We start from the raw sequence: 18,711 nt of genomic DNA, 5'->3' as shown, positions 1-18,711 counted from the left end.
TATGAATTTTAGTTGATCGGTTAATGTGTTTATAAGAGTAAAAATAAATATAAATATAGGCACAGTAAATTTCATAAAATCCATTTATTTCACAGACTGTTTAATTACTTTGGAAGTTGGAATAAAGTTTTATTTCAGGTGCCTGCACATGGTACAAAATAACAATAACTATTCTAGAATATTAATTAGTGCAAACTATTGATTATAATAATTATAATTGATTATTATTAATATTATAATTATTCTATCTCGTGAAACATGACAAGCTGAATCGACCGGTGCCCAAACCGAAACCGAGGCTTACCGGATATTTTAATACGTGACAAATTATAGTCAAAACAAAATCACTGGCCGTTAGCTTCAAAGCCAAAAATAATATTAATGGTAGTCTTAAATAACTATTAGGCATATATCATTTACTTGAGGTTCTCGTGTATATTTACCCGGAACAACGACTCCCGAAGTATGTTGTCGGAGCCTCGGACTCTAGATCTCGCGGAGGATATTTGCCGTTTCGCGCCCAAACCCCAAAAGTATCGGCCAGGAACCGTTAACCGTTTAGCGAAAGATTTCTCTCTCCCCACTTTCATCACACGTGACACTTCGCCCTCTCAATCCTCAAGCGGTACGCGTCGCCTTGTTTCGTATGTTTTGAGATATTTCTACCTCTCGCGCCTAGCTCCGAAAAACCGAGATTTTTTGGGTCTGTACGAGCCAACCTAATAGTGCAATTTTTTGCGCATATACAGACCTTGGACCGAGGCCTATTTTTCTTAATGCGATTATAATAAGTACAGATAGGCGTTGCGATAAATTAAAAAAAAAAAAGACGTAATTTCATTCTTTTCTTAAGCTTAAATGGGTACCTAATCCTAAGAAACGTCCTTCGATCACACAAACACTCGAGTGCAGAGTGTACAGTTAATTAATGATTGTTATTATTAACTTGTTTACGAAAAGCGGCCCTTGATTACTATGTTTTGGGGAGTGGTTTAAATTAATTTTCTAGTGGGTTTGATAGATCCTCAAAATGGGATTATGAGATTAAGGGTTTAAATTCAACGTGGCGTTAATTTTGGATCTTCAATTAATGAAAAGCTTAACTCGGAGTGATTTATCCTATCCTATTTATTTGAGCGAAAGTAGATTTAAGAGTTGCCCAAGTAAAGTAAACAAATTAACTTTCCTTTCAAAAACAAGAATATAATAAATTAAAAGATGAAAAGCACGTGGGAATAAAAATTCACGTGCCACGAGATTCTTCTCCTAACACGTGACATGATGCTCCGATTAAAAACAGAAAATAAACCTTTAAATTAAATTTAAGATTTCCCAAAAGAATTTTGTCGATTTGATGAAAATATTGCCATATACTTTTGTTGGTCATTTAAAACAAGTTATTCCTTCAATGGCACTCCCACTTACGAAACAAAAATAAAAAAATCCGAAATGTACCATCGACAAAAACACAAGGTAAACAAAATACCGCAGAGAAATAAAAGCCTACGCAGATGGTCCTTAATATTAAACAAATTGCTTTACAAATCTGGTTTGCTCAGCAAAAAACAAACATATATTTCCAGACTAAAACGTTACTACTAGCTATACCGAGAAGTAACTCCTTAGAGAAACACTTGAATCAATTCCTAGTCGTAAAAAAACAACAACAAAATAATAACATCTCTTACTGGTATCATAAGTTTATCATGCCTCTAAGTAGAGAAATGGCTGCTACTCCTATGGCAATAGAGCTATTTCAGAGGGGGTAATGGCTACGTCACCAATGCTATTTGCCCATAGAGAAAACCCTCATAAAATGGCCGCCCCTACACTCAAAGGCAGGCCCAATTTTCGTAGCAGACGAAATTTTTCCCCCACTGAAATAGCTCTATAGTGTTTGTCTGGCTCCCTTCAATGAAACCCTATAGTCTCTCCATATCATTTATCACCTCAACTTCAATACAAAACTGAACTGCCTAGCCTAGCGTTTCTTTTATCCCTTTTAGAATGTTTCAGGACTGAAACCGCCTCTATCTTACGAGAGAGAGAGAGAGAGAGGGATTTGGGGTTGCTTAAGTAAAATTCGTTCCCCCCAATGCCTGCCTATACGAAACGTAAAAATCTCGACCCATTTAGAAATCGTCTCGACCGCTTGGTGGCTGCACCGCGACAGAAGTTTCAAAATTTTCTCTCTTCAAATCTTAGCGCTATACGAGTTCTGACGTCACAGTAGCCTGCGGGAGATGCCCAGTTTTAACCCATATTTGTGTACTTAGAGGCATTATAAACTTATGCTGGTATATAAGGAACTAAATAGAAAAATCAATGCTTAATATTAAAGGGTGGACTTGGCCTAATATACTTGTTGTTAACCAGCCATTCTTGAGAAGAATATATAGAATGCATTGAATTCTACCAATAATAATAAATAAATTTAAGGGTTCTTTTCATTTGTAAAATACTTTGAACAATCTTAACTCGAAAACAATGGCACGGACGTCAAAATATCATGGAAGATTTTCGACTCAAAATCTAGATCTGGTTAAACTAACCAATTAAGCACTCAACGGTGAAATAAATAGATTCACGTATCTATTGGAGCAATAGAAAACTTGCACAGAATAAAACTCGGTAAGAACCAAAGAAAAATAAAGAAAAAAAACTTTTACCAAGAACAGAAGAAGAAAGCTCAAACTAAAAGGAGCTTGTGCAAAAATTCTGATCTTGTTTGAGCGCAATTTCGCCTCCTACTCGAGTCATTTTTTCCAACTAATCTTGGATTGTTGGCATTCTTTGACCATTTTCCTTTCCTCGATCTAGCTGGTGGCAATCATGACCCTCAATATGGTGTGTTTCCCAAACACCCTTCTTCTCTTCTTTTGCTCAGAGATTTGACAAATAAAGCCTCGCTAGGAACAAAGGCCCTAATATTAAGCCTTGGCTTCTATCCAATTCTAAGCTTGGCGTCTCACTCTCTACTAAAACTATAAGAGAGAAAGGATTTGGTTTACTGATGGTACCCTTAGTCTTTTTTAAATTTCAAAAGTGTGAAACTTTTAATGTGAGGTAACTGAAACTTTTCGAAATAGTTTAGCCAAGTGGAAGTTAAAATAATTTTTTTTTAAAGTGTAAAATAGCTTTTGGAGTTTCCATGAGACTAAGCCTAATAAGTGGTTCTATTTCAAGACCGAGGCTTAAGTGGTTATAAGCAGACGACATAAAACAACAATATTAAGATTTAGTTAAATACTGGCCAATTATCACCAATTCTGACGGGAAATTTCGTTGTATTGGGACAGATACGAAGTTTTTCAAACGCAAGAAAATAAGTCTACTATTTTCGAATGCAATGCCAGACGGTAACTTATTTTAGGCCCGAATCTACCACCTTGTTAAGCAAAACTCGGTAACCATGGAAACCTTTTCAAGCTAAAGAATTTATCATCAAACCGAAAATGAAAATAAAAACCTCCTCTTTCAATTTTTTTTTTCTTTTCAACGTCGATAATAGAATACTTGCCAGCTATCTTTTCTCTTGCTGGTGCATTTACGACAAAATACCGTACACGCAATAAACCTTTCAAAGGCTGGTTCGTCTTGGCAATATTTTTTGTTTTCATTCTTTTTAAGGAGCTAAAATAAAGTGGATAAATTGCAGATACCCACGTAACAACGAGACTACACTCCCCCTCCCCCCGCCGCCGCCTCTTCCTAGGATCCAATAAAGTTTTGGACCTTTTAAAACCTTTGGAAAATTAAGGTTTATTGGTTTTAATATTAGGATTGTGGATTATTAGAAACGGTCCTTTCACTATTCAATATTTTTTTCTAAGGTTCATAACCTTTTTGTCATTTTCCCGAATTAATAAAAAACAGCTATGTCAATCTGATTTTTTTCCTTATATTAATATGAATTCCACGCTTCTTTCTCTTCATCCCGGAATATATAAAATTTCTAAGCTCATATCATATTTTTTATCAAGTTAATCAAGAACTTAAAGTTCTCTTTCTCATTTACCGAAATTAGTCAAGAAGGTCCAAGGTTTCTCTCTAATATTCCCGAAATTAATTAAGAAGGTCCAAGGTTTCTCTCTAATATTCCCGAAATTAATCAAGAAGGTCCAAGTTTTCTTTCTAATATTCCCGAAATTAATTAAGGTCCAAGTTTTCTTTCTAATATTCCCGAAATTAATTAAGGTCCAAGTTTTCTTTCTAATATTCCCGAAATTAATCAAAAAGGTCCAAGTTTTATCTATATAATATTCCCGAAATTAATCAAAAAGGTCCAAGTTTTATCTATATAATATTCCCGAAATTAATCAAAAAGGTCCAAGTTTTATCTATATAATATTCCCGAAATTAATCAAAAAGGTCCAAGTTTTATCTATATAATATTCCCGAAATTAATCAAAAAGGTCCAAGTTTTATCTATATAATATTCCCGAAATTAATCAAAAAGGTCCAAGTTTTCTCTCTAATATATTACCGAAATTAATCAAGAAGGTCCAAGTTTTCTATCTAATATTCTCGAAATTAATCAAGAAGGTCCAAGTTTTCTATCTAATATTCCCGAAATTAATCAAGAAGGTCCAAGTTTTCTATCTAATATTCCCGAAATTAATCATGAAGGTCCAAGTTTTATCTATATAATATTCCCGAAATTAATCAAAAAGGTCCAAGGTTTCTCTCTAATATTCCCGAAATTAATAAAGAAGGTTCAAGTTTTATCTATAATAATCTGAAAATTAATCCGAAAACTCCAAGTTTGCTCCCTGATTTTCTGAATTTTATCAAAAAAAAAAAAAAAAATAACTTTCCACTCTCATTTTCCAGATATTAACCAAAAAACGCCTGAAACCTCTCAAATTTTCCGCAAATTAACCGAACGCTTGAATCCCATTGTAGGATTTTTAACATTAATCCCATCCCAAACCCCTTAGAATATTGCGACAATCTTGTTTCTTCAGGGACAAAAACGTCGAGAAACACAAAGAGAATCGATAAGAAAAATTTGGCGATTTGGAATCCCAGGTTAACTCTTTCTGGCTAATTAAAAAGGGAAACTAGCCGCTAGCCCAGAGCTACATCCCAATGTCTTTCTCTTCTTTCTTTCTTTTGTTAAGCCTAACATTATTGCTTTTTTGGCGTTGGCGCGAAAAGATCTAGGGCCGTTTTTAGACGAACGATAGCGAGCTACGAAAACAAAGAACACTAAAAGATCGTGGAACAAGACCCTTCTGTTATCTGTAGCGTATTAGGATTTAATTAAAGAAAACCGATGTAGCAATACCCAAAGGAAACAACTAAAATAGTGATAGACAGATTAAGTAACTTCACGAAACAGAAAATATATATTTTTCTAAGTCAAAATTGTATCTTAAGAAAAAACTAAAAATCCAAAGGAAAGCCGACATACAGGGGCAAACCTCCTAATGCTTTTCCTAAGAGCGCCTGTAGAAATGTTTTACCCGCCGCACAGCAATGCTCAGGGAGAAGCTAACATTTAGGAACAAATAAAAATATTTAAAATACTGTTTTTGTGTAGAAAGTGTTTGACAATTTAGGACGGTAAATTACCTTTGTAAATTAAGGTAATTCACTGCTGTATTTTTTAAATTACCGGTAAGTTACGGATGGTAAATTACCGACTCACATCTCTAGTTTTGATTTTTTTTCCATTTTAAATATATTTATGAAATCTTTGAGGGGAATTGGCTTGGATCTGTAATTTTTCTGGTATATCAAGGTCACTTGAAATATCCAAATTTTTACTGTGTAAAGGTAGGCGCGCTGGGGGAAGTGCTCGTGTCCCCAAAACTATTCTATTCTGGTCCTCTCAAGAATGACCAGGTCCATGGCAGAGGCGAGGGATATATTTTCTTATCAAAAAACCAACAACAAGCCGAAATTAAAAACCGATCGAAAAGCGAAGTTCTTTGTTTTTAATTTGTTTTACACCCTACTTGATAGGCCTGTCAAAGTTCTTTTCTAAAAGAACAAAGATTAAGGAAGGAATAATAGAAAATAGTTGCGATAATAAAACGTTACGTTGCTTATCGTTTTAAGGCTTAACTGCAAGCAGGTTTTGTTCCATTCTTTATTTGACTCCTTTGAAGAAGGTATCTAACTAAATGGATAATATGGAAAATAAAAAAGGTGATAGTCCTCCATACGTAATCGATTCCCATCGATCATGTTAAGATAATTTTAAAAATAAATGTCCTCTTTTTAGGTATGCTAGGATTTTGTTCTGGCAGGTCTTTGTTTGACAATCTTCGCAGATGTAGATGAAACTAGCGTCAACCTATTTTTGTGAAAGAGGTTCATCACAAGCTTACGCACACAGCGCCATCTACTTTTAAATAATATTTTATATATTTCAAAGCTGAAGAAAAGTTATTGCTATTTGGCTATGCTAGGATTTTTGTAAAATTTGACGCGTCACTTTCAATTAATAATTTAAAGTTGTCGTTCGAGTTAATTATCTTCAAAAAACTTTTTTAATTTCTATAAAATTTAAGAAATATTCCTCAATCTAGCTCCAACAGCTGTTATCAACAACCATAGTCGTAAACAAAATTTGACACTTAGCTCATAATAGAAATTTTCAATTAAAACCCGTCGTGATTCATAAAATCCAAAAGTTTATATAGCTGAAAACTATACGGCCTTTCATCCTTCTCCAAAATTTAAATATATTACAAATTAATTTCCAAACTCCTTCAGTGATTTTTAACCGTAGAAATTGGCACGTAATTCCAGCCGGGGGTCATGACTACGTATAACTTTCAAAGGAGAACTGTCATGCAAACAATTAAAATACATTGAAATTAAATTGGATTCAGAGTACAATTTAATCTCATTGTACTTTTTTTGACCGCCACACATTTGGTTTAAAAATAATTAAACCAGAAAAAACCCGATTCCGATGACAGTTCCCCTTTAATAGGTTACCCAACTGGTCTCAATAAAGTTGAGGGACCCACCGATATCTGCCAATGACAATAACATATTCATAACGTCTTTCTCGACTGCTCACGTACTCCCGCCAAATTCTCGCTGTTGGATTCTATGGCGAATCAATGAGCTTAATGGAATCAGTATGACGTACTAGGCCTCACCTAGGCAAGCCTTGAACCCTCGTCTCCCATAGCCCACGTGGCTATATTGAATAGTACCAGAAGGCGTGGATGCCATAACCATCTATCTCTTCATTATTCCTCACTAAATCTTAACTCAATTCAGCTTTGACGTATGGGCAAACCCGACTGCAATATAGGTAGAGGCTTCACAATCTAGCCGAGTGTTTGCGATAAAACAGTGAATTGAGTTCAAAGACGGATGCGTCGAGGGGATGGAAAGTTATCTTAGTAAAAGAGTGATCGTAAATTTAAGTAAATTTTGCTTGAAATCTCACCGCAAGTTCAAAGCTAAACCGCTACTGTCCATAGAACAGGAGGACACGTAGCTTCGCTAAAGATTCAAGGTCAAAATGACAACACGCTAGATGCCTTGAAATACTTGGGAAACTCTAAAGACATAGGTTTGAACCATCAGGTTATCATGAAACTAACTTTTCAGTTCAGGAGCTTGGAACCCTTCTAGAACACAATGTCGTGTTAAGTCAAAAAGTCACTTCAAGTCAAAGTCAAGGTCATATTTTGACACTATCATGACCGACCACAAATGGTTTAACTATTTTAGGCGCTTGGATACGAAACTGCAGGTATTTGGTTTCGATGTTCCAAGATTCTTCCTTATTCATAGCTTTCGAAGTTTTAAAAGACGCACATTGTTCGACCCCTCGAGGTACTATCTTCCTATCACATCCCTTCATTAATTATTTCCCTTCGAATAGCGCGCGTACAATCCTGCCGTGGCAACGTATAGTCTAAGTCGGTGCATGCCGGGTGCCAGATTATATTGGAATCTGACAAAGACAGTTAAGACACAGAAAGAGGGGATAGCTAGCTCTACTCGCAATGCTGAACCGCCTGGTGAGACTTTTCTTAATTGATTCGACACCAAGTTGGATCCACCTTATAAAGCTAGTCTAACTCCGCAGAGACTTCCACGGACACCCTGCCCAAGAGGGCCTTGGTGCCTACACGTGTCTATAGTGAGATGGCGGGCATTCTATATGGTACAACTAAGCCCTAATGGTCTTTCTTAACGACTCTCTTTTAATCAGTAACCCTCTCTCTTAATCTTCAATTTCTATTAGCGCGCTAACGCCATTGCTAGCTAGGAGGACCCTCATTCTCACGCGCAATATGCTTGGCAGGTTAATATATACCTTACTTGTACCCATGAAGAATATGCGCATATAGTGTAGTTTATAGAAGGCCTTTAGACGGATTTTACTACGGTTATTGAACTATTGGATTTTGTACAAAGCCCTATAGTTGTTTAGATATCAATTACATAATTCAGGTTATGACTGTTTCAATTGAAATTTAAACCAATATGAAGTTAAAAGTTTGTTGTAATTTTAAGTAAATCAGCAAAGAGGTAATTTTGCCAACGCGAGCTTAGAGAAATACATCTGCTTTACCTTCCCATGGGCACCTATCCTATCTTTAAACAGTGACCTTTAAATAGCAGATAAATACATATCACAATCAAACCTAAACTTTTCCTCAAAATACCTAATTTGTATGTATATTTTTCTAAATTGTTAATTGCCAATTGTCGCGTGAAATATCTTCTTTAATATCAAACCCTAAGATCTCAATTATATATATTATACAGAGTGTTTCGACTGATTAGGTTTAAGGAGGATGTTCTCAAATCATAACTCGAAAACAGTGTCCCTTAGGGCAAAATATGATAGAACATCCCTCTTAATTTATAGCAGACTTATCTGAAACACCCTGTATAACCACAATGCCAATTCCCACAGTTGGTATTTGAAAAATCCTAAAAATGTCTCTTTTGTGCAGTACACGCTTTATGTTTTGGTTACAAGTTAAGTTAGGGACCGAGGAACTATCGCTCCGTACCATTGTTTTCGAATGGGCATCGTCAAGCCTGCTAATGACGTTGTACCTCAATTTAATGAGACTTTGCCGTACTCCCTTAATTCCCTTCACATTATATAGGGGCCTATTGCGTGTAAGTCGCTAAGCCTAGTTTTAATATCACTTTGGGTTTCTATCTTCACTCTCTCTCCGTTTGACGGCGGACCGAAAATAAATGGCTTTTTGCCATGGAATTGGCTTTATTAATGGCTATTTTAGGGTGATTAGATCTTAAATTAGGGTTGTCGTCAGTACAGTATACTCTTTTCACTCGCCTCCATAGTTTTCCCAATTTTTATCTTAATCCTCTTTGATAAATGCCTTAATTTTGTCTCAATCAGTAATTACCATACTAATTAGTAGGCTTCATAGTATCTACTTTTTATCACGGAATCCTTTTGTTGGTTTTTAGCTTTTAATTAAAAGCCTAACCTAATTTAAGCAAAGATTAGGGCTCTTAAATTTTACAGAAGCAAAAAAAATTAATAAAATTTTAGAAATCTAAAATAAAAAATAAAAAAACGTGAATAAGTGAACTTGTTTTTTAATCCATTTTCAAATTAGGTGGAATTAAAAAAACTTAATTCAATTCCCTTTTAAAACCGTGGGCGAACATGGCTTCTATTTGAATTAGTTAATTTTAAACGAAAATTAAGTTGGCTAAGTAGCCTCGCTTTCTATATTATTTCTAATTTGCATTTGCTATAACTTTAATTAAGATTAAAAATAACTAAAGTTTAACCAGTCTCACAAAGGTAGATAATTAAATAAGAAAAACCTCTCAAAGTACAACTACAGTCTTCGTATAAATCTTTAGACGAAATTCAGTGCACTGTTAATTAGCCCTTAATTAAAACATTTAATTAAACGATCCTCTTAATTTATAAGAGTAATTTTTTGCGCGAATTTCCAGGTCGCCCCAGCAGCCCATAGAGAGAATATTCTCTCTAATTACGGCATTAAATCCAGTTAGAAAGTTGTTAAATCCAGTCAGAAGTGGATCATATTCATATTACAGCTCCCTAGAAGTACTGGACGATATAACATCGCCGTGCATCAGCATTGTCTCCTAGCACTGAAGAGAAAAGGGTATATGCGAAACGCAGCGGCGAATTTGTGAACTAAACCAGAGGAATGATTTTGGCGCGAAAATAATTTTTAATAAGCGGGCGAAGCAAACGGAAGTAAGTGGTAAGCTGGTAGCCAATGAGGAAAGGTTTGAGAGAGAAGAGCGCGGAAGGAAACAAGTTGTTCCATACAAAGTGTTGGGTTGTGAAGAAGTCCACTTTATTTTTCCGATTTTAAAAAATAATTGGCGGTCTATAGGTATTATGGTATTTTTAAACGCTTGTGTTGAAAATGAAATTAATATGAATTCAAATTATCAAAATAGCCTTCATCATGCTAGAATATTTCTAATGTATCCCTAGTACAGTACAGCACTGAGCTAAGCTTCCACCGGTTTAAAGGTTTTTAGCGGGGATAGTTGGACCGATTTATTACTAAATAAAGGTTAATTGCGTCGACATAGAAATTTGTTTTCCTTTTTTAAGTGTAACATTTTTTCAATGCTTTAACGTTTTCCGTTTGTGAAAGATGCTGATCAATATTTTTCAGTTTTACAAAACGTTTTTTTAGTTGCATAAGGTTAAGTGCTTTTAATATCACATAGATCGTGTTCAGATGTCTCTTTAATGTGGGCATGCAACCATTGCAATTAGTTACATTGATCCTAACATAAGCCATTCTAAATCAAAATTATAACGCGATAACAAGCTTCACACTAATCACGACACTGACGGCGGTCTGACAGCCATTATCATCAACCGGAACTTCCGTAGGTTAACCTAACTCAAGATCCGGGTTAATGGGAAAACTATACTTGTAAAACTGAGCTATAGATGGCGGGCTTGTATGTCTTGGAAGAAAATGCTGTTTACAAAAGCATAACCTACGTCCAGTACTTATAGGGAGCTGTAATATGATTCACTTATGATCCAGTGTAATAGCGAGAGAGAGACTAACCGAGGCTTAACGAGCAAAACAAGTTGAAGTCTATGTAGTACTTGTATTAATTAAACCTCCCCCCTTCTTGAAATAGAATGTTTATGAGAACGATTTTAGCATAAAAGATTTAACCACGCGTGAAAGTTTAATGTTACTCTTTCATATTATGAAGGTACACTTAGTAATCAAAATATTTTTGGCTCTTTTTTTTGGATTCCAATTTTGGATAGATGAACCTATTAAACTAAATTAGCTTCCCGAAATTTACTAAAGTAATGTTTTGGTAAATTACAACAAAAACTACTGGTTTAATACGATGTTTTTACATGAAGGAAAAGCTTTGAAAACGGAAGGTTTGAAGGGATACTTTAAAGCTCTAAAAATTAATTGAATCCTATAGCTTTTAATATTCAAAGGGTTCCCACCAAAAACTCAAAAATAAATAGGTGAAAAAGGGACTTTTCACGATAAAAATAGGGACCGATATTTTGAAAGTAGGAACTAAAAAGGGACCACTGGTAAAACAAAATGATATCTTTCTTTACTTCTTTGCGTAAACAGTTATTTTAGATATCTTCCCTTGACTTACTACTAAATAAACGCTTTTCCCCCGCGGTTTTTGGAAAAATAGCACGATTTTAGGGTAGATTAAGGACCTTGTAGGAAAACAGGGACTTTAAGGGACCTAGTGGGAGCCTTCAATCTCGTAACATCTTTAAGTACGCCTTTAATATTAGGCTGGCCAAAATGATTAAGCTAGGTAATTATCTCGCAAGGGAGAAAATTGCATCTCAGTTGTGATTTTTTTCTCTCTCTTCTTGTTTTTGGGGTAAAAACGTAATTGCCATCCCCTGGAAAAATAATTATAACGCCCCTCCCCACTCCCCCACCCGCTCCGGTCTCTGTTAGTTATAAAGTTTTTAATGGGATGAAATTTTTCCAGGGAGTTTACGAGACAGCGATAATTAATGAGGTTTTTTTTCTCCCAATTCCCCTCCCCCTCTTGGAAAAATTACTCGTTTTAATTTAGCTAGTGGCTATGAACGTGCTATATTGTTGTGTTCAAACATTTAGCAGAAGAGTGCCGTAAGAGTCTCCAGGTTGACAAGTTCCATTGGACCGAAACTCATTCGATCAAACGGAACCTTGAGTATAATGAGCGAACCTAGCTGAAAGTGCTCGCATTCAAACGCAGTCAAAAATTTAAAATAGATGCTACGGACTTCCTTAGTACCGAATTACTCATTCGTCAGTCCAAATTTAGAGGAGAGATAGTTGATTTCATCAATTCTTCATCGATAAAATATGCCTAATAGCCCTTTAGAGGTAAAAAGGGGTTGATAATTTCACAACAACCAATTCTAATTAAAATCTTCCCCCACTAATTAAACATAGAAATGGTCTATTGTTCATCATATTAATAATTTAGAAACAATTGATCCGAAAACAATTAAAAACCTTTGATTTTAACAACTTCGGCTTACAAGAACTAGGACCACAATGTAGGATTGTACTGAACACTGAGAGAGAACTGAATGCCCCTATAGTAATTTCCAAATCTAGATAATTAAGAAACTCTAAACAGGTTTTTTAAATGCTTTCCAATTACATAATTGTTTATATTTTTATTTTTAAATTCAGACTAGCTATAAAAGAGAGTTTTCGTTTCAAAAATTTTCCAAATGGCAACAGTATCCCCTACGACTTCCTCTAATAACAAAACAGTGTAGGGATACTAAAGTATATCCGGGAAAGCGAGCACGATTCGATTTAAAGTGAAGGTAGATGCAATAACAACTGTACACAATGAGAGCAGCGGGGGTGAAACGAGGTTGAGCGAGAAAAGAAACCATTCGTATATCAACCTAATGAAAATATAACTCGTCCCTAGCTACTATATACGGACGGTTTACGGTATTCCCATCCAGGAAAAGCTTACCAAAACCACGTTCCAAATATAAAAAAAAGAAGTACCTAGTACAAGAAAACCTAATATTCACCGGAAACCGCCTTTTACAGCTTCATTTTGGGTCACGGAGAAAAATAAACAAGATCAGCGAGTCAAGTTAAAAATAGAAATGTAGCAAAATGAGATCTCTACAAAGGCACAATATCACACTTTTGAGGTTTAATAGCATTGGTGATATAGTCTTTGATTTTTGATTCGAACAGGGGACTCGAATCAAAACAACAACAGGCACAAATGAGTTTGGAGGGACTGATTTCAGCGACCTCGAATATCAAGCATAGACTCTTCATCTCATTATGACCTTGAAATTAGTGACTTCTAGGGGTGAAAATCGATCCCTTAAAATTACATATTCTCACCAAGTTCACTTCGGAAAGAATTTAGTTCACCGTAGCTCTCGCGCACCCAAATAATTCCAAAGGGTTAAAACTTTTATTTTTCCCTTTTAACGGTAGCGGTGAACTAATAGATGGTGCAGTAGAATGTTCCTACCTATCTGATACAAGGCAGAGCGGAAAGCACTAAGGCAACTAAGGAACCCAAGTTCGAACACATTCCCCTTGTCTCTACACTTTCCCTAGTAGCTTTGCCCACCAGTTTCTTACATTTCACGCTCAATTGGCCAGTAAGAATCGTCCCCCTGAGACTAGTGTAACGGGGATACAAGGTATGCGGCGCGAGAGAGGAAACGCGAGTATAGAAACTAGGAAAAGCGAGCGCGGGAAGGAAAGAGTTTTTCCTTTTAACAAATGGTCACGGGCGTGCTACCAACCTGACGTCATTTCACTAACGGGATCTTTCTAGCATGAAATGAAACTGAAAGAACGCTGTTACGATTCATTACCCAACGCGAAAGCGAAGGATGCTATAGCAGCGAGCGGGCAAAGAACTTCCCTAATCTTAAGACACTAAGGTAACGCGAGAAGGTTTTTAAAAAATGAGCTCCTTTACTAAAAATATTTCCCCGTATCGCTGGAAATTAAACGTAATACTATACACCTTAAAGAACAAGACCCATGAAAATACCCAAGTAGTGCTGTAAAGGTCAACGATAGCTTCGTAATGAAATCAATGTAATCAAAATTTTACAGTTAAACCTTAATTAATGCTAATGAAATTAATTAGCAATTTACCAGTCAGAGTTAAGACTTTGCGAGGCTTTAAAACAGTTGAAACATGATGCGTAGGTTCTTACGCTTCCATTTTGATGTACATTTGCTTATTTAAAGCTAAGCGTGGGTCACGTGGTTCCCCTACAAGTTGACTTTCCTTACGCACTCCAGTTTTGGTTTGGCGAAGGTTAGTGGGGGGATTTAAAAGTGCACTTGTAGGGGAACCACGTGACCCACGTTTCGCTTTAAACGGATCCTTTTTCGTAAGATTCGTTCTTTAAAAATTTCCTTATACTAGTGACATTTAATGAAGAATTGTTAACATAACTTTGAAGTTTAAAAGGAGTTCGTGACTGAAATTCTTGTTGCAATTTCTTTTCTGACACAGGTCCTCCCCGATTGCTACCTACGAGCTATGATCTAAAGAAGGTGGTAGCCGAAGGTACAACGGCCGTATTGCCATGCACCGTTCAAGCGGATGATTTAGATTCCCTATTCTTCGAGTGGGTTAAGGAAAGAGAACCGGTGGATAGTTTCGGAGATAGAACCAGAGTGACAAATAGTGGTTCTCTCAAGATAAAGAATTCCGTGACGTCGGACACCGGATATTATACGTGTAAAGCCGTTAATGGATTCGGAAGTGTCTTGATTAATGTCACATTGATTGTTTATGGTATGTAATGACCAGACTTTAACGCCAAGTAATATGACAAATGAGCACTGAAGTAGTTTACGATAATTTTGGAAAAAATGTGCGTAAAAACACCCTGAAATTTTAAAGTAATTCGGAACTATATTGTTAGCTAAGTCTAAAATATCCTAAAATGTCCAACTACTTTGGGCCCAACCACGCGGAAGTAAAACTACCACCACGCAAACTTTGTTTGTAATACAATTATTACTTTCAAATTAGGTCCAGGGGTTAACCCCGATGACATAACTCTTCCACCAAGGGTTCAAACCACCGCAGCACCCATACCGTCGTTAGATTTCTACGACGATTATTCGGAAGAAGACCCATCCTTGCCTTATGGTAACAACCCGTAAACCTCACCTCCTTTAACATCCCTAACAAAAACCTGTACAAACAGAGAAACCCAAGATTGTCCACTCGACTAAACAGGCACTTGGTCAAGAATTCATACAGAGAGCCGTTGGCTCCAACCTGAAGCTCAAATGCGTAGGGGAAGGAAACCCCAGACCTCGAATCTCGTGGCTCAAAAACGGTCAAGAATTGACCCAACCCAATAAACTAGTCGGTGGCTCACCTGAAGCGCAACCGGAAACGGAACCTAAGAAGGGTCGCTGGTCATTCACGATAAATAACCTACAACCATTAGACAGTGGCAACTACACTTGTCTATTACGTAACAGAATCGGCTCAACAGCCATGACCTTCGTACTGGACGTATTAGGTAAGTTAACTTAGACACCTAAGCCTTAGCAGAATTGTATTAGGCCTATTTCAAAACGGAAGTGGGGTACATTACAGACCGTGGTATGCCAGAAATTTCAGGGGGACATCCTATAAATACAACGGTTTACCCTGGAGACACGGCTAACTTTCAATGTCGGATTAAAAGCCACGTACCACCTCATATTCAGGTACTTATACCATCAAAGAACGTTAACTTAGGTGAAAACTTACATGGGTTGTCGAACGAATCCAGTGGTTGAAGCGCATCGATGGAACCCCTGAGCCTGATGAAGAGACCGTTGAAGTTCAAGGTGACCTCTGGATGGTTCTGAAGAGTTCGTCAGTGACTGAGAGAGCAGATGGGACGTATATCAACAGATTGTCAATCCCGGAAGTGAAAATGTCCGATTCCGGGAAGTATATTTGTATGGGAACCAATACGCTCGGAAATACGATACGTAGCGCCTTTCTCGTCGTTACACCAAGTGAGTTCACATTCTGATTAAAAAATTAAGAGAACCAATAAAAAAATTATACAATGTCTCCATTCAGTTCTGCCACGTACGCTTTAATCCATTTAAATCTAAGATTGTAACCGTTAACTTCAGACCTAGGCCTACTAAAGATTATATTAGTTTTTTAGATATAGATAAAAAATGTCACTCTATGTCTAGGCCTACCACAACAAAAAATATCCGATATAGAGCGGGAAATAATCTATTTATTTTCTGAAACAATTGGCGCGAAATATAACTGGCTAATTCTTGAATGTTGACTTTTAAATCAAGAACACAAGCAACCAGTAGAACCTGTAGACTGGGGCCAAAATCTCTTCAACGGAACTGGGAAATCGAGCACAATTATCATAGCTGTGCCAATAATATTGGGGATGGCCATTGGTGTACTAATAGCGCTAGTAATCCATTGCCACCGTCGCAAAGTAGTGGTGCGTCAAGAACCCATAAATCCAAATAGCAACACGTCGCGTTCCATGTCCCCACCAACCACGGAGTACGTCGCCCAAGTACCAATACAGGCACAACCTCAATTTAAACCGAGGACAGGTTAGGCTTAGCTCAATACAGGTAAGACCAGGCTTAACGTTTATTATATATTACCAGTAAACGGATACGCGCCTGCGGACATCTACCACAAAGAAATGTGCAATCAAGAACTGAGCGCCGCTTATCGCGACCACAGAGATCGCACTAACAGCGCGGACACCAAGACCACTTGGGCATCTAGGGGTCAAAATACATGGTCCAGCGGAAGCAGCTCAATGTTCACGGATGGCATTCATTACCATAATGGCTCCGAACACGGATCCTACTTGCTACTAAGGTCAAATTCACCCATGACCCCTTCAATGTGTTCCGAGGCGGTCATACAAGGTTCAAATGTCGTGTCCAGACTCTACGCTCCTAACATGGGACAACACCAAATAGTAAGTAGTATATTTTGGTTGAACGATGGCCTATTTTTCAAACATTGGGAAAATATGAATACTTTGTTCCTCAAAACAGGTGTAAATATAAACATATATGGAGAACTTTTGATATATAAAAGATGTTTTGATACCAAAAGAATAAAGTGAAAATGCGTGAATATGTCAAGATTTAACTAAAATAAATGTAGATAAAATTAAAAACACACATACACAAAAAAAAAACAGTAGCCAGTCCTACAAACGGAGGACACATTCCTGTGATCGTAGATATATTTAAAACACACCTAGTCCTTTCAAATATAAAAAACCACAAAGAAAGACTTAAGTAAATAAATATTTAAAATAAATGTGCCATTTATGAAAAACACAAATTATAATATGGAAAAATTCGTTCCTCAAAAATTATGATAAATTTCCTCCGAAAAACATCCAACGTTGTGAAAAAAAAGTTTAAGAAAACAGTTAATAACAATTGTTAAAATAAATAATTAAAAGAAAATAATCAGGAACTATTTTACTATACAAACAATTCGTGATTATTGAACGATGAAGTGAACATATCCGTTGTAAATGTATCTAATTATCAAGAACACCCCCCCCCCCGCGTTTTGTCGTCATCTCAAGGCCAAACGAAATTACCAAAAAGTTTCAAAACAAGACTGTTCAAAGCCAAGTGATTCGCAATGAATAAACAGGTAATTTAAAAATAATTTTGTATGTCTTTAAGTTTTTATCCAAAACTATTGACCCCCAAGCGCCCAAAATGACCATAGAAAAATTTTTTTAAAAAGATTTTCCATGAGAGTTTTGGTGATATATTAAGTTCATTGTTCATAATATTTGTTCCATAAGTTTGTCACTGATTACTGAGAGCTTGTCATGAAGTGAGTGACGTAGGTGAAACGAAATATATTCTGGTAAAGCGACGTCTGATGAGGCGCTATCAAAGGCTTATAGACAGACTAAATAGGAAGATGAACTGCAAAACCGAGTGTAGTCAACTCTCGCTTGTCGTTCTCAAACTAGCTCTCAGTAAGTCTCCAGCATTAAGAAGTATAGGTAACATATCTAATGGAACATATCTTATAAACTTATCATATAGGAATATTTGTGATTTTTCTATGAGATTTCTTCTTCAACATCAAAAAACCTAGCAGAATGGGTCCAAACACATGTAGTCCTTAACAGATACAACCATCTAAAAACTTATCGGCTATCATAGGGGGAAATATAGGCCTAACCCTGAGTGATACTAAAGTCTATTGCCAATAACTTCAGGAGAGCTCTTAAAGCAAGACAATAAAACAAGGAAAAACCAATATCCCCTCTTCCCTGATGATCTCTAACGTAACAAAATAGGCCTCATAATATCCCATGTACAAACCTAAAACTAAAACAAAAACTAAAAGCTAACTATAGGTTACTCTATTTCACCTTCCGAGAGAAGTAGGGGAGAAAAAAAGGAATAAAAACTCTTGGCTATAGCTTCCCTCTCATCATTTACACACATGTCACGCTTTACTAAAGAGAAAAACTAACATTTACTCCTAAAAGAAACTCGAGCTATGATTTATCTTTTGGAGGCCATACACCACCATACCATAATATACACCAAGAAAGGAGCACCCTGAATCACCAACCGATTGTAGATTAAACCGAAATTACTATACCACTTTTTTCTACGAAGTTGTTGAACGATTCGTGTTACAGTTACAAAGGCAACAAAAGGATTTTTCTTT

The 18,711-nt window shown here is 36.4% G+C and overlaps 2 protein-coding genes across 2 annotated transcripts in view; one reads left to right on the top strand and one right to left on the bottom strand.

Moving 5' to 3' along the window:
- Positions 1–15,892, bottom strand: part of LOC149623439 (GTP-binding protein 2) — a 96,784-nt gene extending 80,892 nt beyond the window's left edge. The window contains exon 1 of the mRNA XM_089853391.1: positions 15,757–15,892. The gene's annotated coding sequence lies outside the window, so the exon portion shown is untranslated. The remainder of the gene's footprint in view (positions 1–15,756) is intronic.
- The window catches only part of LOC149623438 (fibroblast growth factor receptor-like 1), a 52,743-nt gene extending 35,182 nt beyond the window's left edge, over positions 1–17,561 (top strand). Inside the window, exons 3-10 of the mRNA XM_089853396.1 lie at positions 14,497–14,781; positions 15,022–15,141; positions 15,200–15,523; positions 15,601–15,713; positions 15,779–16,010; positions 16,314–16,589; positions 16,647–16,969; positions 17,049–17,561. Coding sequence (XP_089709522.1) covers positions 14,497–14,781; positions 15,022–15,141; positions 15,200–15,523; positions 15,601–15,713; positions 15,779–16,010; positions 16,314–16,589; positions 16,647–16,969; positions 17,049–17,054 — 1,679 coding nt within the window. The 3' untranslated portion in view covers positions 17,055–17,561. The remainder of the gene's footprint in view (positions 1–14,496; positions 14,782–15,021; positions 15,142–15,199; positions 15,524–15,600; positions 15,714–15,778; positions 16,011–16,313; positions 16,590–16,646; positions 16,970–17,048) is intronic.
- The last annotated feature ends 1,150 nt before the right edge of the window (positions 17,562–18,711 follow it).

This window comes from Phalangium opilio, unplaced genomic scaffold (assembly GCF_054372755.1).
Source record: "Phalangium opilio isolate 3A_F unplaced genomic scaffold, DU_Popi_V2 ptg000113l_1, whole genome shotgun sequence".
In the NCBI taxonomy this organism is placed as follows: Eukaryota; Metazoa; Arthropoda; class Arachnida; order Opiliones; family Phalangiidae; genus Phalangium; species Phalangium opilio.
Note: the sequence above shows the minus strand (reverse complement) of the source record. Positions and strands in the feature narration are given on the sequence as shown.